Here is a 22,996-nt window from a genome sequence, read left to right on the forward strand (position 1 = left end):
AGAACTCTTTGTGACAACAATTTGTTCTTCTCTCCACATGCCTCCTGCGACAGCTTCCTGTATCTTTACTTTTAGCCTAATCTTCTCCTCTGAGCTCTGGATTCATATATTCAACTGCCTACTTGGTATCTTTAACTTAAATTTCTCAGAGACATCTCCAGATGGATAAGCTTCAAATGGAGCTTTTGATATATATTTATTTTTTGCCTTCCAGTCTGCTACCACTGTTCCCCAGTCTTCTCCATCTCAGTAAATGACATCTCTGTCCGCTCTTGTTATTTAAACAAATTTCATCCTGGCTTCTTTTCCTCACATTCCACATCTGATCCATCCTCCACAGTTTACCTTCAGGGTGTATCATATCTATCTGTTGCTTGCCATTTTCACTCCTGCCATCTTAGTACAGGCAGCTACCGTCTCTTACCCTTTTTTGGCCTTTCTGCTTTTTCTCTTCCATCAGTCTTTTCTCCTTGGTAGCCACAGTGATCTTGAAGCTTCACCCAGTCATGTCACTCCTTGCTTAAACTACCCTTCAGTGGTTTCTTATTGTCCTTAGAATGGAAATCTGAACTCCTTACTGTGGTATACAAGGCACTTGCTGCTTGGTCTGGCTCCAGCCTTTCCTTCCCTCAGGCCATTCATCTCACCCTTGCTCACCATGCTGAAGCTACCTGTATTCTGATATTCTTTCGTTCCTAGGGCTTCTAAGTTTTCTTCACAATGTGTACCTTCTTGCTGGCATCCCGCTCACCTCTACCTCCTACTCTCCCACACAGTGTTTGCTGTATTAGTAGAGCTTTATGGTTCTTTGATACTGTATAATGGCCAGTTAAAAGGGCCATGGAGATGGAGACATGGGGAAGGAATTTTAGAATCTAAGAACTTAACAGTCATCAGTGATCATCAAGTCTAACCACCCATCTGAGGCCTCAGCATTACTATCCGATGGTTTTACAGCTCAAGCTTGAACAAATGAGTGACAGAAATCTACCACATTCATCTCTGGAAAACAGAATGTTAGAAAGTCTTTTTTTCTTTTGGAGGAAAAAAAGGCAGTTCAAAAATTTGTAGACAGTAGTTAATTTCCTTGTCTGACTCAAGTCCTCTAACCCTTAGACTTCATATTCCTATTTCTATTGACCATTCTTAAGAATATGGTATTGTAAACCATAGAAAGCAATATTCCACTTAAAGGATGCAGTGAGTTGAATAGTGTCCTACAAAACTTCATGTCCACCTGGAAGCTCAGAATGTGATCTTATTTGGAAATAGGATCTTTGCAGATGTAAGTAGTTAAGGATCAAGATAAGATCATACTAGTTTAGGGTGGAGCCTAAATCCAGTGACTGGTGTACTTATAAGGAGAAGAGAGGATACAGAGAGACAATGGGAAGATAGAGGTAGACAGAGATAGGAGTTACGCTGCCATCGCCAGGGAGTGCCAAGGATTGCTGGCAACCACCAGAGGCTTCAGAGAGAGACATGGGACTATTTCTCCCTTGGAGCCTCCAGAAGGAGCCAGCCCTGCCAGCACCTTCATTTCGACTTCTGGCCTGAACTGTGAGACAATAAATTTATGTTGTTTTAAGCCACCAGGTTTGTAGTCATTTGTTACGGCGGCCCAAAGAGAAAAGCATAATTGAACAGTATTGCAACTTGGTTTCACCAATGCAGAAAAGAGTAGAATGCTTTTTTTCCATCATTCTGAACACCTGCCTACAGTCATGTAGGTTCTTTTGGTAGCCCTAATCACTGACTCATACTGAGATTACTGCTGATTAGACCTTCTAGGTCTTTTTCATAGAGGCTGCCCTAAGCCAAGTGATTTTACCTTTACAGGGTTCAGCCTGTTCATTCAGCCTTTCAGGATACTTTTTGAATCCTGATTTTTCATCCAGTCTTTACTCTTTCTAGCAGCTTTGTGTCACCCGTGAAGGTGATGAGCATACTTCCTGTGTCTTCATGTAGGTCAGTGGTTCTTAACCTTCTGGGATTATGGATTCCTATTAAGACTTTAATGAAAGCTGTGGACCTTTCTGATGAAAAATACTTATTTGTGTATATGTACACAGAGTTTTCAATAAAGTTTAAGAGGTTCAGATGCCTGTTGAGGCCTCAAGTGGTCCACGGACCCAAAGTTAAGAACGCTGCTCTAAGTTATTGATAAAAGTATCGAAGAGTGTGAATGAACAGACCCTTGTAGTGTGTTTCTAAAAACCTTCTAAGATGATTGACATTATTCCATTAATCAGCACTTCTGGGGGAGTGGGGAGGGCATTTAACCATTTTCTAATTCACTTTATTGACTTTGCATTTAGTACATATTTCTTTGTCTTATGATATCATAAAAGACATAATCAAGTTCTTTGATGGAAAAAAACAAATATATTGTATTTACTTTGTTTCTGATTTGCTAGGAAGGAGAAGAAGTGCGTTTTTATGGCTTAATAGTATGTTATTTTCCTATTGCCACTGTAATCAATTACCTCAAACCAGGTGGATTAAAAGAACACAAATTTATTATCCTACAGTTCTGGAAGTGAGGAGTCCTAAATGGGTTTCACTGGGCTAAAATCAAGGTGTTGGGCAAGACTGCATTCCTTCTGGATGGTCTGAGGGAGAATCCATTTCCTTGTTTTTTCCAGCTTCTAGAGAATGCCTGTATTCATTGGCTCATGGCCCCTTCCTCTATCTTCAAAATCAGCAGTGAGGCATCTTCAGAGCTTTCTGTGACTCTGATCTCCTACCTCTCTTCCACATTTAAGACCCTGTGATTACATTGGGCCCACCCACATAGTCCAAGGTAATCTCTTTATTTTAAAGTCAACTGATTACCAACCTTAATTCCCTCTTGTCATGTTACCTAACATATTCACAGGTCCCAGGGATTAGGATGGAGACATTGGGAGGATTGGGAGGAGGGCATTATTCTGTCTCCCACACATTGTGAACCTGTGCAAGCACCCCATGATTATAGCTTCCTCTTCTAAGTGTCTACAAATTATTCCTTGAATAATTATTTCTGAAATTTTTCTAGGGATTAATAGTACCCTAACTAGCCCATAATCTACACAGTCCATCTTTATCAGTTTATAAATATTGGAGTGCTATTTACACAGGTTAGTTTTCTAATGTCTCTCTTCTATGATTGCTCAAAGATCATTGTCAATGATGCAGTTTCTCGTTTGCATGTTGTCACCAGACTATAATTCTTCTGGATCAGAAATCCTAAACTCATGTGGGACAGCCCTTCAAATACTCATTCAGCAAATAATTGTTAAACACGTGTACGGCAGGCAGGACAAGAAGTTCCTTCATGCTGTCTGGTGGCTGTCTAGTGGAAGAAGCAAGGTGAGTCAGCCCCTGTGTATTGTCTAGTGGTGAAAACAAACATTAAACAGATAATAACACAAGTAATAATTTAATAATAATTCTTGGGGAAAGTATCAGGATGCTGAGAGAGCATAAATGAGAGAACTAATCCAATCTAGGATGCTCAGGGCAGGCTTCTCTGAAGAAACAATGTTTAAGCTGAGGCTAAAGCAGGAGCAGATATTAAACTAAGAGGGGCACAGAAAGGAAGACCATTTCAGGCCAGGAACATATATGAAGACCAAAAGGTACAAAGAAACCCTTGGTGTGCTTGAGGAACTGAAAGGAGTTGAGAGTAAGGGGAAGAGTGGTATACAGCAGAGGTGAAAAGGTGGGTCAGTACTTTCTAGGCTGTGTTAGGATTTTGGGCTTTATCGCAAGAGGAGTAGAAAATTATTGAAGGGTTGGTCGGTTCGTTTGTTCGTTTAATTTTTAATTATGGTAAAATACATGTAACATGAAGTTTACCATCTTAACCATTTTAGATGTACAGTTCAGTAGTGTTGACTAGATTCACGTTGTTGTGGAACCAATCCCCAGAAGTCTTTTCATCTTGCAAAACTGAAACCCTATACCCATTAAGCTATGCCTTTCCTTCTCCCCCTAGCCCCTGGCAGCCACCCTTCTACTTTCTGTCTCTATGAATTTGACTACTCTAGAAACCTCATATAAATGGAGTCATACAGTATTTGTCTGCTATAACATACACAGAAAAATACACCATCATAAGTCCACAGCTTGATGAATTACTGCAGCAACCACATTGACGTCACTCTGAACCTTGTCAAGAAATAGAGCATTATGAGCTCCACAGAGCTCCCTGGGAGTCCCCTTTCAATCACTACTTCTCCCTTGCTCCCTCCCCAAAAGTAAATACTGCCCTGACTTTGAACACTAGAGATTATGCCTGCTTTTTAACTTATATACATAGAATCATGGTATGTATTCTTTTTCATCTTGCTGATTAGTTTCTTTTGCTCACATCATACTGGTGAAATAAATTCATGTCATTGCATATAGCAATAGTTTTGTCAGTGATCCAGTGCATGAATATATCACATTTTACCTATTCTGCTGTTGAAGGACATGTGAGTTGCCTGTTTTTTGACTGTTACAAGTAATGCTGTCATAAACATTGTGTACATGTCTTCTGTTACATAAAATATATAACATTTTATTGGAGATATGCTTAGGGAGTAGAATTATTCTCTCCCTCTCAATTTTCTTTCAAGCCTGGTATGTCCACAACAGTTCATTATCTTTCCTCCAAAAATCTGTTTCTCCTCCAACGTTTGCTGTTTCAGTCAACACCACCTTCTACCCAGTGTGTTATGCCAGAAACTAGGACATCATCTTTAGACCCCCACCCCCTCATATCTAATTAATTACCAAGTCCTGTTGATCCAAATTCCTGAATATGTCTAAAATGTATCTATTTCTCTCCACATCCATTGCAACCTTCTCTAATCTCTTACCTAGACTGTGGCCTCCTAACTGGCTTCCCTGTGTCTACTGGTGCCCTCTCTAACCCATTCCCTGTAGTACTGGGGCACAGACTTTTTGGTTGTGTGTGTACATTTATCCCCAATATATGTATTATACTTAGAAATGTTAAACCACACTGTTGGTCTTCTTTGACATAGTACCTTAAAGCCTAACACTTAGGTTAACAGCTAATAACAGCTGTAATAAGTGTATTTCTAATAGTGTTTCATGATCATTTCTAATTTGGGGGCTTTCTTTTACAAATCTGATTAGTTGGGTTTTTTAAAACCTTTTATGGTAACTAAAAAGAGGTTGTACAGGAGTAGAAATGTCAGCTCTGCCAATTTATTTTTGCTTTATTTTGTAGGGATGTTTTTAAGGCATTGTCCATTTAATGAGGGACATTTAGTTAAAAGTAGATGGTATCATGTATAAATCCATGTAACTGAGTATATATGCTATTTTGCAATAAACTGAAAAAACATATGTGTGAGGGAGTCACTGACATCCGCTTTACATTTGTGGAATCACTCTTCATTCAGGATACCTCAGATACCATATGAGATACACCACCATCTGACATGGATTGAGAAAGGCAGCCTGTGTTAATCCATAATTAAATGTCATTAAACCTTTGTTTCTCATTTATTATTACAGAGTGATTTTTTTTTAAAGTTGAGTAAATTTAGAAAGGTCACTAGATACAAGATCAATACAAACACACACACAGTCAATTGTACTTCTGTAGACCAGAACAAACAATTAGAAAATATATTTGTAATATCATTTAAAATGTCATTGGCCCTGAAAACTACAAAATACTGTCACAAGAAATTCCAGAAGACCTAAGTAAATGGAAAGACATCCCATGTTCATGGATCTAAAGACTTAATACTGTTATAGTGACAGTACTCCCCCAAACTGACCTACAGATTCAATAACCCTAAGAAAATACCAGCTGGCTTTTTGCAGAAATTGGCCAGCAAAATGTATGTGGACATAGAATTTTCAAAACAATCTTGCAAAAGAAAAACAAAATTAGAGGGCTACATTTCCTGATTTCAAAACTTACAAGTCACTGTGGACTGGCATAGACATATAGATCAATGGCATAGAACTGAGAACCGGAAATAAACCCTTAATTTATGATCAATTGATTTTTGACAAAGGTGCCAACACAATTGAGTGAGGAAAAGAACAGTCTTTTCAACAGAGGGTGCTGGGACAACTGGATAGCCAAGAAGACTGAGAAGGAGAAGAAAGAGACCAAAGAAATATATATTGTCTCAAAAGTTAAGTGGTTTGCTACCTCTGACACTGCTGAGGAGGATGGCATGCTGAGGACTGGGAAGTAGTCTTTGCATTTGATGATGTAAAGCAAAGTGACTAGAAATTTGGAAGAAAGCAACTATAACATTTTTAAGTTTGCAAACACCAGGGCAAAGAAAGCTGGGTAATTATAAATTATTTTAATGGGATGAGAGATTACTTAAAGAAACCAGCATGAATGCACAAGCTATGAACAGCAGTTTTACTGAACTGGGAGACCTATCCTAAGAATATATTTGCTTTCTTATGAACTCAACCCATTTCCAGGGTGCTTTAGCCCTGCTCTGGTCGTCTTAGTTCTCAGGTTGTTCTCCTTTACAGGGAAACAAGAAAAAAAGTTTTTGAGAAATGTTTTCATCCATTGTTTTGTTGGCCCTGAGCGGTGGACCTATTTCTTTCCTATTCTTCTTGCTCAGAAAAAACTTAAATCTTTTGGGAAGGGATTGAGAGAAGCCCCTTTGCTTGTTCCTGTCATTATTGGCAACTTTCAACTCTTTCTGGGCTTTTTAGTTTTGGGGAGAATCTTTATAAGTCTATATTGTCATCCTGCATTGGCCTTTACTTTGTACGAGTCTTCCTTAAAGTTGAATTTATCTTGTGCATTCTTGCTGGCTTCTTCATTTCCTTTCTCATCAAGGTGATTTGTAATTACCCAGCATTTTTGCCCTGGGTTTTGCGTACTGTAAAATGATAGGTTGCTTTCTTCCAAGTTACTAGTCACTTCACAATCTAGGTATATGTTATGTTCTGGGTAGCATTTTCCTCTGGTTATCCCTAGCAATTATCCTTTGGGAGACAAAATGAACAGTAAAGCAGATCAGGAACTTGTTAGACATCCTGCTTTTAGCTAAATGAGATTTCTGCAGTTTTGTAGATGACTGGAATCCCTATCAGTACTCTATCTTGTCTGCCAGTTTTGTGATCTGTAAAGAACTTTTGTATTTACTCCATTTGGCCAGTTGACCTTGGTATATTGCCCCCGTCAAAGTCTCATTTCTATCTCTCAGACATATTCTGAATTCTTCTTTTCATTTAAATTTTCTTGAAGGATGTACATTGTCTTGATGTAAAATAACTGCTTTTCCTTTTTTCCTCCGAATAGTAGGTTCTTAGGTAAAGTATTCTTTTCTATTATTATCGGCCAATCTTGAGACCCGCTTCAACAAATCTCATTGGTTATTTTGTATATTTAGGATAAACTTTAAATATTTTTCTCATTACTTACATTTATTGGTTTACGAACATCTCAGATTATGAAAACTTTAAACTTCCTGTTCTCATTTGTTTTCTTATATGAATAGTTTCTCACCGTGTTATTTTTTTTCTAATTGTCCTCCATAGGGACTGATTTCATGATATTTTTTTTCATGTTCTCTTACCTCCTTCCTCAGCAGTTTCACTTAAAGTCCTTCCTTCAGTCAGTGGTCAGTTAGCCTCTGGACAAATACTTCTCCTGTTAGTGTGAGTGACATTGTTCCTAGCCCATAATTTTTTTTTTCATGAGAATGAGTCATCTCTTTTAACTAACATCATTAATTCAAGGGATAGCAGCAATATCACACACTTAGCTAGCACCTGTGAAATGTAAGAAATAGTGGGGAACTGTGTCAATAGAAATTTGCATGAAACAAGGACCCTTGTTTTTGTGTATGGTGTAAGATAGTGGTCCAGTTTCATTCTTTTGCACGTGGCTGTCCAGTTTTCCCATCACTGTTTATTGAAGAGACTGTCCTTTCCCTATTGCATGTTCTTGGCTCCTTTGTAGGAAATTGATTGACCATATATGTGTGGGTTTGTTTCTGGAGACTCTATTCTGTTCCATTGATCTATGTGTCTGTTTTTATGCCAATATCATACTATTTTGATTACTGTAGTCCTGTAATATAGTTTGAAATCTGGAAGCATGATGCCTCTAGCTTTGTTCTTCTTTCTCAAGATTGCTTTGGCTATTTGGGGTATTTTGTGCTTCCATACAAATTGTAGGATTGTTTATTCAGTTTCTGTGAAAAATGTCATTGGACTTTTTGTAGGGGTTACACTGAATCTGTAGATTGCTTTGGGTAGAATGGACATTTTAACAATATTAATTCTTCCAGTCTATGAGCACAGATTATTTTTCCATTTATTTGTGTCTTTTTCAGTTTCTTTTGTCAGTGTCTTATAGTTTTCATTGTACGGGTCTTTCACCTCCTTGGTTAAGTTTATTCCTAGGTATTTCATTCTTTTTAGATTTGATATATTTATTTATTTTTTTTTGTTGGGTCTTCGTTGCACACAGGCTTTCTTTAGTTGCAGCAAGCAGGGGCTACTCTTCATTGCAGTGCGAGGGCTTCTCACTGCCGTGGCTTCTCTTGTTGCAGAGCACAGGCTCTAAGCGCACAGGCTTCAGTAGTTGTGGCACGCGGGCTTCAGTATTTGTGACTTGCATGCTCTAGAGCACAGGCTTAGTAGTTGTGGTGCATGGGCTTAGTTGCTCCGCGGCATGTGGGATCTTCCTGGATCAGGGCTCGAACCCACGTCCCCTGCATTGGCCAGTGGACTCTTAACCACTGCACCACGGGGGAAGACCCTATTTCATTCTTTTTGATGTGATTGTAAATGGGATTGTTTTCTTAATTTATCTTTCTGATAGTCTGTTATCAGTATATAGAAACACAGCTGATTTACATATATTGATCTTGTATCCTGCAACTTTATGGAATTTGTTTATTAGTTCTAACAGTTTTTTGGTGGAGTCTTTGGAGTTTTCTATATACAATATCATGTCATCTACAAATAGAGACAGTCTTACTTCTTCCTTTCAGATTTGGATGCCTTTTATTTCTTTTTCTTGTCTAATTGCACTGGCTAGGACTTCGAGTACTGTGTTGCATAAAAGTGGCAAGAGTGGATATCCTTGTCTTTTTCCTGATCTTAGAGGAAAAGCTTTTAGGTTTTCACTGTTGAGTATGATGTTAGCTGTGGGCTTATCATTATGTTGAGGTACATTCCCTCTCTACCCATTTTACTTTGTTGAGAGTTTTTATCATAAATGGATGCTGAATTTTATCATATGCTTTTTCTGCATCTATGGCGATGATCATATGACTTTTATCCTTCTTTTTGTTAACGTGGTGTATCACATTGATTTGTGGATGTTGAACCATCCTTGTGGTGGGAGGAATACATGATGGATAGGAGCCAGCAGAAAAGAGAGCCTCAGAAATAGTTGTATTCAGTGTTATGATGCTTTTGTGGAATGGGGAGTGATGTGGATAAAATAATTAGCACTTGTGTAAGTGTACTATGATACCATGATTGTACAAGGACCTAGCAGTGATTTTTAGTTATTTTGATTTATAGCATCTCTTATGCATGAAGTATTTGTTACATCAGTTGTAATAGAAATTATTTCTGAACATGACTTTTCAAGTTAAGTGATTTGAGTTAGCCATCATTTAAAATTACTGTTAAGATGCTTTTTATTATGTCATGGAGAACATCCAACAGATATATATAAGTTCTAAGGATGTAAAAAATAATCAAAATCCATTTGAGATCTACAGTAACTAAGTATAGAAGACAAACGATAATGGATAGCTATTGGCAATTAAACTTGCTGACAGTTCAGCTACGTATGACCCTTCTTGCAATGTTGATTGATATATCCAGCACTCTAGGTGTACAGAAGATATTATATTGTTTCCTTTTCCTTTAAAATCCTATAAGAAAAGGTAGTGAAAAGTTTGTTTCTTCAGAATATATCCGAAGAGGTTAAAATTGGTGATTAATAGATCGTATTTATTTTACTTCTTAAAAATATTAGATGCAAAAGTAAAAAGTAGGTAACATTTGAGAGCCTACATAATTAAAATGTTTTGTTCAGCCTCTTCTCAACATAAGAAACAGAAGACAATGGAATATTATCTTTAGTGTGCTAACAGAACAATAACAATTTAGACTTTTTACCCTAATTTATCATTCAAGAATGAGGGAAAGTGAAAGAAGTTTTCAGATGTGTAAAGACAAGTTTACCCGAAAAAGCAAGTTTACCCTTAACAGATCTTCATTGAAAGAAGTTCTAAAAGATGTAGAATAAGTGAGAAGGAGGAAACACAGAAGGGAAAATTGAGATGTGAGGAGTACTGTGATGGTTAATTTTATGTGTCACCTTCACGGGGCCACAGGGTTCCCAGGTATTTGGTCAAACATCATTCTGGGTGTTTCTGTGAGGGTATTTTTCGATGACATTAACACATAAATTGATAGATTGAATAAAGCAGATTAAAGCAGATTGCCCTCCCTGTTGTGGGTGGACCTCATCCAGTCACTTGAAGGCCTGGATGAAACAGAAGGGCTGATTATCCTCCAAATAAGAGAGAATTCGTCTTGCGTGACTGCTTTCAAACTGGACATTGGCTTTTTCCTGCCTTCGGAGTTAAACTGAAACATCATCGCCCCCTGGGTCTCGTGCCTGCCAGCCTTCGGACTGGAACTCCACCATCAATTCTCCAGCTTGCTGACTTACCCTACAGATCTTGGGACTTGTCAGCCTCTGTAATCGCATGAGCCAGTTCCTTACAAAATAAATCTCTTTATACACACACAAATATCTTACTGGTCTGTTTCTCTGGAGAACCCTGACTAATGTAAGGACTGACAAGCATCTGTAGGTAAAGTTTAACAAACATTGACTGTATGAAACATTGAATATTAGGGAGGGGATAATTAAAGTAAGGTGGAACTGCATAGTGGGCAGTTACACATACGATGAAAGGTGGTGGTTGGAGTCTCATTCTGAAGCGGGGGTGAATGGTCGTCTCCCCAGAGTACATTCACGTCCTAATCCTTGGAACCTGTGAATGTGGAAACGTTATTTGGAAAAAATGTCTTTGCAGATGTAATTAAATTAAAGATCTTTAGATGAGATCATCCTTGATTGCGTAGGTGTGTCCTAAATCCAATGATGAGTGTCTTTATAAGAGACAGAAGTGAAGAGACAGACACAGAGGAGAAGGCCATGTGAAGACAGAAGCAGAGGTTGGAGTGATGCAGCCACAAGCCAAGGTCACCTGGAGCTCCAGAAGCCAAAAGAGGCAAGCAAGGATTCTCCACTAGGACCTTCAGAGGGAAGATGGCCCTGCCAACAACCTTGATTTAAGACTTCTGGCCTTCAGAACTGTGAGAAAATAAGTTTCTGTTGTTTAAACCACCAAGTTTATAGTACTTTGTTATGGCAGCCCTTTTAAGAGCCTTGTGTTATTTAGGAAGAAGATAGAGGCATTGATTAAATGTAAACTTTTTATCAGATATGCATGTTAATTTTTTAAGGGTAACTTCTAAAAAATAGAACTTGAGTATGTAGATGGAAGAAAAGAGGGTAATAAAGAAAATTTTTCTTTATTCATTCAGAAGTGGGGGTGGGGGTAGTATAAAGAAGCTTAGGGATAATAAGAACAAAGTAAAGTCATAGAAACAGATACAAATATATCATATAACTTAAACAAACTAAACCTGGTAGTTGAGACTCCTTTTGCAGTCTAGTGAAAAAGAAAACTGTGGACTTCTTCTCAGGATAGTGATCAGTACAAAAGTAAATAGGATTAAAGGAAACCAAGTATACTGAAACACAGTATCAATGTATTTAAAATATTTGTGACATAGTAATAGATGTGATTATTAACATATCAAGTAACAAGCTCTTGGTGTGGGTTTAATAACTTTAATTACCAGTATTTTGAGATCACAAAAATTAATGTAGTTGCTATTGGTTACAGAGTTACAGATGAAGAAAATGCTAAATGTCAGTTAGCGTTTAGTGAAAGTAAAGACGATTTCCCTGGCCTCCTGGATTCTACCCATGTATCCTTGTCAAGAACCCTTGCTTTAAATGTTAGTCTTCATACACTACCAAACGTAAGGTAGATAGCTAGTGGGAAGCAGCCGCATAGCACAGGGAGATCAGCTCGGTGCTTTGTGACCGCCTGGAGGGGTGGGATAGGGAGGGTGGGAGGGAGGGAGACACAAGAGGGAAGAGATATGGGAACATATGAATATGTATAACTGATTCACTTTGTTATAAAGCAGAAACTAACACACCATTGTAAAGCAATTATACTCCAATAAAGATATTAAAAAAAAAAGTTCGTCTTCAAGTGAAGCTCTCCACTCCTGAATAGCTACCACTCCCCTCGAGGGAGGGAGGCAAAGAATTGGCATCACAGCTGCCTCCCTGTGTCAAAGGACTTTTCCAAGAAGCTTTCTTCTTATGATTTGATCTTCTTGGTGGGTTTGAGTTGCCAAGGATCCCAATGGATTAAGAGAGCCCCTCAGCAGGGATAAAGCCCCAGTCTTGACCTTTGCCGCTTGACTCACATGAGAAGTGTGAGTGCTCCAAGTAACAAATTCCTGCTTAGATTGATTACAGATAAGGAGGACATTAATCCTGTGTCAGAACTGGAAACTCCAAGGTAGGGCAGCTTTCAGGGTTCAAAGATTCAGCACTCAGCAGTGTTACCAAGGATCTTGTCCCTTTCAGTGTCCCTTTGTCATCATAGCTTTAACTTTATCCTAAGATTGTTCCCCTCTTTATCACAAAATGACTGCCAGCAACAACTGGAGTCACATGTTTCCTATTCACATCCTGTGGAAAACAGAGAAAAGGCCTCTCCTTCATATGTAATTTAACTTCTGTGTGCCTCATCTTAGATTGTCTGTCTACCTCCCTCCCCCCTAAAGCTTGCTCTCAAGTAGGTGTCACTTAAAGCATATGACTGTGTAGAGGTGATGCCCAAATTAAATTAGGTTTCTGTTTCTAGTTTTGGTTTGGGGTGGGTTTTTTTGGCAACTGATAGAATCCATTTGAAACCTCAAGGTGATCCCATGGCCTTGCCTGGAAGTGGGGCAAAGCTGCCAGGAAACAAATAAATTAGAAAGTGACTGACTGTCCATACACCTGCCTACAGGTGCTCTCCTATGCCTCCTTCTGTGTGAACCAGTAAAGACATTCAAGAATGTCTGTTAGCTCATCAAAGCAAGACCATCTCTTCCCTGCATTTAATTATCTGTATTCCTCTCCTGATTCTTAGCATTCTGATTTAGTTGTATATATTGGAAACTATGGATTTATAGAAGTAAAATTTGAAAAATAGTTTCTCAGAAAAGGGCTGATTGGCATGAAATGTTAGTAAGCATCATTATTCCAGTAAAAAAAAGTCTGCCATCAACGTAGAGAGAATTCTAGCTCTGGAGAGTCTTAGACCTACATCCAAGTGGTTTGAGTGTTCATGTGGAGGGAATGGAGTCAGTCAAGAAGACTAGGAAGGAGGGCTGTGAAGGAAGAGGAGGAAGAGGAAAACCAGGAAGATGAGAGCCCTGAAAGCCAAGAGAGAAGAGTGCTCAGCTGGGACAGATGTTACTGCGAGGTCAGTTTGGAAGAGGATTAGGCATGTCCTGGGATTTAGCAACACCGAGGTTATTGGTGCCTTTTAATCAGAGCACTTTTAGTGGAGTGGCTGGATGCAGAGGTTAAAATGTGATGAGGAATGGGTGGATACCGAGGAGTTGAGAATCACAGGTACAGGCAGCTCTTGAGAACAGTGGCAGTAAAATAGAATCTTTTGAGATATCTTTCTTTCTTCTCCTTTATTTTAAGATGGAAGAGACAAGCAGGTTTAAATGAGAGGAAAAAGAAAAAGAGGGAATGATCATTAATACAAGGTTCCTGAGAAATCAAGAAGGGCTAGGGTCCAGATCACTTTTGCAGGCCATTATGATAACAGATCCTAACAGAAAAAAAATGTAACAGAAGTATGGGGTAGGGGGGATTTAAAAAAGTATATACAAGGTTAAGAGAAAAAATTGAAACTTACAAATAAGTTAGCAGAAAGTTAAAACAAAAGGAAGAGTAAACATTTTCAACTAGACTAAACAACTGATAAAGATAAGTAATAAAAAGAAATAAGATGTTAGATTTCAGTGAAAGTGTAGAAATAGTAAGAAAGTAAATTTATCCATGGAAGTGTGAAGGGATGAAAGCTAGATACTTAAGTCCAGTAGCTGAATGTATAAAATTAAGAAAATTGGGTGAAAAACAAACTTGTGGTTACCAAAGGGGAAAGGGCGAGAGGGAGAAATTTGGGATTAACAGATACACACTACTATATATAAAATAAACAACAGGGACCTACTGTATAGCACAGGGAACTATATTCAGTATCTATAATGGAAAACAATCTGAAAAAGGATATATATATGTATACATATACACACATACATACACGTACACACACACACATATAAAACTGAATCACTTTGCTGTACACCTGAAACTAGTACAATATTGTAAATCAATTATACTTCAATTAAAAAAAAAAGTTGGGAACAGAAATAAAGAATTCTATTTTTTCCTTTGAATCATAAAATTAAAATTTAACAAACGGAAAATAAAGGCAAGGTAGAAGTAAGAAATCTAAAGATTAAAGAGATTATAATTAATGTGAAAACAGAAAAGCAAATAATCAGAACGTACTAATAATGGAAACATCTAAATTTAGGGTAACTAGTTAGGCTCATTTTTATTTTTACTTCTTTTGTAGGAAACAACTGATAGAACATTACCCCTGTCAGAACATTACCACATGAAACAGAGAGGTCTTTGGCACAGCTTTTTCTTTATATCAGGTCTTGCTTAATCTCCCTCTGTCATTCTTCTCTTGCTCCCGTCATCAGGTAAGTTAAGTGTGTGCTGTATGCCAGAGATACTGGCGGAGATGCTAGATCTCATGCTTTAGGAGAGACTTAGAATAAACAGCCAGTTACTAATAAAGTGTGATAAATGCTAAAATAAATGGAATCTCAGGGTACCATGGAAACATGAATAAAGCACCCAACTCAGCCTTAGGAGACTGGGAAGGCGTTCCAGAGAAGATATTTTAGCACAATCCTGAGGCTTAGGAGGTGGTCAGCAAAGGAGTGGTGGGACTGGCATTTAAGGTGGAGGAAACAAGACACGCAGCCTCTGAGAGCAAGAGTCACATTGGGGTACCTGTGCTGTGTGCCTAAGGAATCCAGCAACCATGCATCAGTGCCCTAGCCCCACAAGGCTCTTGCAAGTTCTCAGGGCGCAGAAGGAAACATCACCCACACAACAATGTGGACATCACTACTTAGCAGATGGAGTGTTTGCATTTTTAAGAAATGGTGTGAAATTATTAAGTGAAATTAATCAAAGTGGAGAACTTCAGGCTGCTCTGGGGTAGGGAAGAGAGATTTTATTTATTTATTATCTACTCAGAGAGCCCTTTAAATGTTCATATATTTAATATCAGCCTTTCAATATATCATCTTATTTGATTTTCACAAGAGTTTGAGAGAGGCTCTTAATCTTTGTTCTGTGTTCTTGTGCTAGTCACTTGTATACCCGCCTCCTTTCTGCTTGAGCAGTTTTCAAGTGTTTTAGCCTCCAACTTCCACTAAACCTTGAACCATTATGTTGCTCTTTTCCTTTCCTAAATTTCTAAGCACTCTCTGTGTTGGCACTTTAAACTACCTAGCTGATATTTAATTTCTGTGCCAGGCATGCCTCCTCAATACATTTAGTGGTTCTTTAACATTTAAGACCAAGATGTTTGGTTCTATTGTATTTCTCCTTGGTATTTAGTACGATGCTGAGCATTTAAGTTAATATTCATTGAGGTGAGGATTCCATAATTGTTCCTGTCCAGAATTGTTTGGTTCTTGTCAAGGAATAAATAAAAGTCTCGTAACTATTTCTGGACTCAACAGGAAAGGCCATACAGAAAAAAACTGAAGTTTTTCAGTAATGTAAAATTTTTTTCCAGATTTACTGAGGTATAATTGACAAAATTGTAAAATACTTTAATATTTTATATCACCTATAATTTCACATTTTCATTATGACTTTTAATGAAAAAAATTTACTGGTTCATAGATCTTTTATGCCATACTACCATGTCTTCACTTAATAAATTGCTTCAAGTATAAACAACTGGTATTAAATTTTGCAGTAGTGCCACTTAATCACAATCAGTCATCAGTCCTCTTGGGAATTTGTTTTAGAGCTGTTGACATTATTTTCATTGTTCAAGTTATTTTTTAATTACAGAAAAGAATAGATAGATAAAATAAACATACCATGGTACTGATTATGAAAACCCCTTATTTTCTTTTTCTGAATAACTACTTCCTTGAACAAGAACTGGAATTTCTTATTATTGCATATTCTTACTGATACAAATGTTTTCAAAGACCTTTTGTGAATGATGATTTGGATAAATTTGGGGGAGCAGGAACATTCTTTTGCTCATACAGTCTGTTGTTGGCGTTTGTTTTGATGATGCAGTTGTTCATAGAATCTGTTCTTAGTGGGTGGGCATTCCTTAAGAGAATTTTAAAGTTTTCCTTCAGTGTATTTGATTTTGCTCTGTTGTTGCTCCCCTCGGTGTCTTTTCAGTGTTAGACATTGTGACAATTAGTGAACTGCTGTTCTTCTAAGTGGACAGTGATACTGTCAGAGCATCAGGGAGAAAGAATGAAACAGAGTGGTAGTTATTAGGAGCAAAGGGTATGGAGTGGAGGTGTGCTGCCGGGCTCTGGGTAGACTTCACACACATTTGTGTAGAACATCCCCATGGCACCAAGCTGGATCACTAGGACAAGATAGGATGGCACCCAGAAAACTAAGGGAAGGGAAGTTAATTTTTTCAGCACTCAAGGGTAGAAGAATTATTATAGACTTTTTCACATACGTAACTCTGGTAAGGTAAGAATTGTATTTCAATCTTTTTTTTTTTAATTGGGGTATAATTGATTGACAGTGTTGTGTTAGTTTCAAGTGTACAGCAAAGTGAATCTGTAATAGAAATACATGTATCCACTCTTTTTTAGATTCTTTTCCCATATAGGCCATTACACAGTATTGAATAGAGTTTTTTGTGCTGTACAGTAGGTCCTTATTGGTTATCTGTCTTATATACAGTAGTGTGTATGTGTCAGTCCCAAATTGGAAGATTGGGATTGACACATACAGTCTTTATAAATTAGTAGAAATAGAAGATCAGAAAATTGAATCTGTGACAGTGCTCGACTAAGAAATCGTTAATCTAGAATTTGGACCCCAGGTCTTGCTGCTTCCATAACTGTGTTGTTTTCTCTTTACTGCACTGTGAATGAGTAAGAAATCATAGGGAGGACAGGATAAGTCACAGGAAAAATAGTGAATGTTTCACAGAAGACAAGCATACAGATCTCTTCAGATATTCTTGAAAATTTTCCCAAGACATTGAGGTTATCATAACACATTGGCTAAACGCTTATATTTTTTTGTTGTTGTTGTTGTTTTTTTGCGGTACGCGGGCCTCTCACTGTTGTGGCCTCTCCCGCTGCGGAGCACAGGCTCCGGACGCACAGGCCCAGCAGCCATAGCTCACGGGCCCAGCCCACGCGGGATCCTCCCGGACCGGGGCACAAACCCGTATCCCCTGCATCGGCAGGTGGACTCTCAACCACTGCACCACCAGGGAAGCCCAACGCTTATATTTTTAAACAGCATAATTATCTGTGAAACAGATATTACTGAAAGTAAACAGTCTGTTTCAGGATTTCAAAGTTTCATGATGCCTTCACTGTGTCTTTCAATAGTTGACTACTAAAATCATGACATAAGCTTTTTTCTGTCTGTTCAATTTGACTGAGAAAGGACTAAAGTTTCAGAGTGCAGAAACTGTTTAAGGAAAAGGATGAGTCATAGTCGTCGACAATATCAACCATGGCGAATTGTGAAATCATTTATCTCCCACTTACTGTGTATTAGGAGACCCCTGGTAGCAAATATGCTCTCATTGCCATCCATCACCATGATAATAAGAGAATTTCTTTTGCTAAGCAATGTGCTTCTGGGGTGTAGAAAGCAAACATTTCCTCACTGGTGTTGTCTTTTTATACACTTTATTATTGATTAATATTTATTTAATATTTTCATTATTTATTTGCTTCTAGTGTTACCCTTTTGTGCTGTGTTCCCCTCCCTCCCTCCCTCTCAGCCCTCAAAGTACTGGTGACCGGCTCCAGGAGGGCTTGGGCCCATTGTCCTCTGGCACTGCATACCTGCAGTCTTCAAAATAACATTTGTGACTTTTTTCCTCCTTCTGAACTGCCCTTCCCTTTTCATTTTAACCTGTTATAAATGCGAGGATGAGGAGTGGAAAGAGCAACCGGGACAGCTTTTTAAGATTTGCAAAGAGTGCTTGAGCTATGATTACCGTATTTGCAGGATCAGAAATTGATGAGCTTCAAGTACAAATTTAAATGTACTTGAAAAAACTGTCCTTCCAAATCTAGGACAATGACCATGTAATTTATTGTCCCAAGGGATAGTTTTGGTGTCTTTATGTATCTTGTTAGACAGGTGGATATAGTAAGTTAATATATGTATGCTAATGTGAAACTGTAGGGTAATATTTACCAGTAAATATAAATTAGAGGAATAACATCTTAATTCTAGTTTCATGTTATTTTAGCTAATTTAAACTTTCAAATACAGGCCTGAACTTTTCTAATTTCCTTTGACACTGAGAAATTGGTTCAGGCATGCTTGAATTTCAACAAGACTGCTGGGTAACTGAACCAAAGATTAGCTTGGCTTCCTCATTTACCCCAAGCAAAATCAGTCTCCTTGTGGTGATGGTGGGAGATGGGGATCAAGAGATGAGTAACTGCAGATGAATGAGCAGAAGTCAGGGTAGCTCAGTCACTTGGGTTTCTGGGGGGTTCTCTGTATTTGCGTTTTTTCCCTCCTCTCTTCACCAGCCTACATTGGATATTATCAGTCTTTTATATTTTTGTCAATCTATAAAGTTAAACAGAATTTTTCACGGTTTTAATTTGCATTACAGGTAACATTTTAATGAAGCATCTCTCTCCCTGTGCAGATATAGATTCAGATTCATTGCATTGTCCTTTGTGGATGTATTTATAGCTCTGCTGGCAGTGAGCTGCTTGAAGTGCTATAGAGCTGTATGGTATCCAGAGAATAGTTGAGCACTTTGATGAAGACTTGATTGCTTTTATTTACTTGAGGAAAAAATTAATGTCTGTTTTCTTTTTCTTTTCTCATCTATTTAGTTGCTGATCATCTGGGCTGTGATCCTCAAACACGGTTCTTTGTCCCTCCTAACATCAAACAGTGGATTGCCTTGCTGCAGAGGGGAAATTGCACCTTTAAAGAGAAAATATCACGGGCTGCTTTCCACAATGCAGTTGCTGTAGTCATCTACAATAATAAATCCAAAGAGGAGCCAGTCACCATGACTCATCCAGGTAAACAAAAAAAGGAAACTGTAGACTTTGTTTTTCTTCTGAGAAATGATTGCTTTATAGGTAGGAATTCTACCTCTTGCTCAAACCATATCATTTCCAACATAATTCAATGATTATATTTATTTTTGGTGTTGCCATTTCTTTGTTGAGATGCATGTCTTTTTTTCCTTTAGTTGAACTTTTTTCTTAAATAATGACCATAAAAGCCTGTAAAACTTGCACTTATTAAGTAACTGGCTGTGACTGAATCCTTAGTCATTTTACATTTTACTTGATTACTTTGAAAAATAATATATTAGATTTAGAATCATTCATCCAAGTTATGTCATGGATTCTTAAGGATTACCTGTTTGAGAAGGATGCTTTTTATCTTATCAGGATAAATGTTGAAACTGACTTAGTAAGTATTATAATTACAGTAGTAATATTTCTTCATTTCTTGTGGAAGCATTTAGGATATTTCTAATGTACCTGTTTTAATAACAATAGTTGCAGTTTATTGAGCACTGCTGTATATATGGCAGGCACTATATGGCTATGAGCTTTTTTGGGTTTTAAAAGAATTTATTTTTTAGAGCAATTTTATGTTCCCAGCAAAACCTGGGCTTTTTTCAGACTGGGTTTTTTCATTTAGTAATATGCATTTAGGTTTCCTCCATGTCTTTTCATGACTTAATAGCTCATTTCTTTTGAGTGCTGAATAATATTCCATTGTCTGGATATACCACAGTTTATCGAGTCACCTACTGAAGGACATCTTGGTTGCTACCAGGTTTTGGCAATTATGAATAAAGCCACTATAAACATTTGTGTGCAGGTTTTTATGTGGTCATAAGTTTCCAGCTCCCCTGGGTAAATACCAAGGAGCATGATTGCTGAGTTGTGTGGTAAGAGGATGTTTCATTTTGTAAGAAACAGTCAAACTGTCTTCCAGAGTGGCTGTACCATTTTGTATTCCCACCAGCAGTGAATGAGAGTTCCTGTTGCTCCACATCCTCACCAGCATTTAGTGTTATCAGTTTTTGTATCTTGGCCGTTGTAATAGGTTGTTTTAATTTATGTTTCTCTGATGACATATGATGTAGAGGAGCCCCCTTTTTATATATTTTCGTAGCCAATCCTCACCATAACCACGTATGGTACAGGTACTCTCCCACTTACAGACCAGGAGACTGAAGCAGGCAAGGGCCAGCAGAAGAGAAGCTTAGACAAAGGTTTTTTGATGGTCTTTCAGTTCACCAGTTCACTCTCTTAAAATTGAAACCTAGATAAACTTTCATTCTGCATTCATAAAACTTTTAAAGATTAATGACTTATTTAAAGAATTTTTTTTTTTTTTTGGCTACGTTGGGTCTTCGTTGCTGCGTGCGGGCTTTCTTTAGTTGCAGCGAGCGGGGGCTACTCTTTATTGTGGTGTGCGGGCTTCTCATTGTGGTGGCTTCTCTTGTTGTGGAGCATGGGCTCTAGGCGCACGGGCTTCAGTAGCTGTGGTTCACAGGCTCTAGAGCACAGGCTCAGTTGTAGCACATGGGCTTAGTTGCTCCACGGCATGTGGGATCTTCCCGGACCAGGGCTCGAACCCGTGTCCCCTGCAGGAGGATTCTTAACCACTGTGCCACCCAGGAAGCCCAAGAATTAGCATTTTAATCATGTAGTTAATATTCACATAATCGATTTTAGACAGTTATCTTGCAAAGATCTCACCCTAATTGAGGGTCATTGATACTTTTGTGTGTATCTTGATAGGATAATGCAGACGGACTTAAATTTTATTGCTCTGACTTGTTTTCTTCCCTTCAAATTAAGAACTAAAATTTTTTTTTGTAATTGCAAAAGTAACACATGCTCATTGTAGAAAAACTGAAACTAAAGAAAAGTTATAAAGAATAAAACAGAAAGAACGTGTAATTTTCACTATCCAGAGATCACTTTTCATTTCTTCAGGGAAACCAAAAGGAAATTAAGGGTCAGTCTGATTTTGCAGGACATCGTGTGTGGGAACACTGAATTCAAGACTGGTTTTTCAAACTTTCAGTTACCAGGGGTAAGGTGGGGGGATAAATTGGAAGATTGGGATTGACATATACACTACTATATATAAAATAGATAACTAATAAGGACTTACTGTGTGGCACAGGGAACTCTACTTAATAACCTGTAATGGCCTATATGGGAAAAGAATCTAAAAAAGAGTGGATATATGTATATGTATAACTGATTCACTTTGCTGTACACCTGAAACTAACACAACATTGTAAATCAACTATACTCCAATAAAAATTTTTTTTAAAAAAGACTGGTTTTTCTGCTTAGGTCTCAGAGCAGGTGACAGTTTGCTCTCCTCAGCTGCCTTAGAGGTAAGAAAAACTTTGGAATTTTGGACCTTATCGATTTCTTCTTACTGAAAACATGAAAAATGAATAGGGAGAAATTCAGCTGAGCAGAATGTATTTTTCTTCCTCTGTGATGTTATTTTACATACACAGAACCACAGAGAAGTAGCGAGAATGAGTCTTTTAAGTATGAGAAGATCTGGGGATTATTAGAGAGGGAATTGAATTTTTTTAATGATTTTTGTTTAAAAAAGGAGGGAATTCTCTATAAATTAACATGGATTTCACATCTGTGTTCCTTGAAATGTTAGTGTATCCAGATATGTTCCATAGATGACCCATGGAGAAAAAAGGTAAATGATAAAATAAGTTTTGGAAAATGCTTGAAAAGTATTCCACTATTATCCTAATAAACATAATGAGGTCTCTGAGAAGTCTTAAAGACTTGTTTTAATTGATTAACCTATGGTTTCCTAAATTTATTTGACCATGTAACTTTTATCACATTTTAGTATACAACAACAAAAATAAGGAAATTTAGGGATAGAGTTTGAGGATATAGTCTTAGGAAATGGAACTTTTGTAAGGCAAATGGAATGTAGGAGCAATAGGAAATGGCTTTGTGTTGTAATTAGATACACAGAAAATTAGAAAGAATAATATGAGACAGTGACTTGATAACAATACTTTGGAGAGAAATTTAGCACCATCTGATACGTTAAAGAACTCACACATTGTGATCCAGTAATTTCACATCTAGATACGTGCTCTGGAATACTCTTCAAACTTTGATGTGAGTGTGGCTCCCCTGGAAATTTTGTTAAAATACAGATTCTGATTCAGTAGGTCTGGGGTATAGCCTGAGATTCTGTATTTTTAATAAGTTTCCAGGTGAGGCTAATGCCACTGGCCCACAGATCTTGCTTTGAGAAATAGGTAAAGACAAGAAAACTAGGTTTTAGTCTCAGATTTTCCACTGACCTCCTCTGTGATGTAGGCCACGTTGCCTACTGTGTGGGAAGACCTTTTTCGTCTCTAAATCTATTTCTCTGGAAGGCCATGAATCCCTATTATGTAGGATGACAACATAGAAAATCTTTATGCTCTGAGAACCACTTGTTTTCCTGGCTCATTAATGTGTCACTGCTTCTCTCTCCCTC

The 22,996-nt window shown here is 37.8% G+C and overlaps 1 protein-coding gene across 4 annotated transcripts in view; it reads left to right on the top strand.

Annotated features, from left to right (window-relative positions):
• Positions 1-22,996, top strand: part of RNF130 (ring finger protein 130) — a 108,282-nt gene that overhangs the window by 10,270 nt on the left and 75,016 nt on the right. For all 4 annotated transcript variants that reach the window (XM_022563403.3, XM_089909815.1, XM_022563402.2 and 1 more), the window contains exon 2: positions 19,309-19,503. In XM_022563403.3, the coding sequence (XP_022419111.1) occupies positions 19,309-19,503 (195 nt within the window). The remainder of the gene's footprint in view (positions 1-19,308; positions 19,504-22,996) is intronic.

Source organism: Delphinapterus leucas, chromosome 3, assembly GCF_059928025.1.
Source record: "Delphinapterus leucas isolate spDelLeu-1000000601 "Yukka" chromosome 3, BTC_Dleu_Yukka2, whole genome shotgun sequence".
In the NCBI taxonomy this organism is placed as follows: domain Eukaryota; kingdom Metazoa; phylum Chordata; class Mammalia; order Artiodactyla; family Monodontidae; genus Delphinapterus; species Delphinapterus leucas.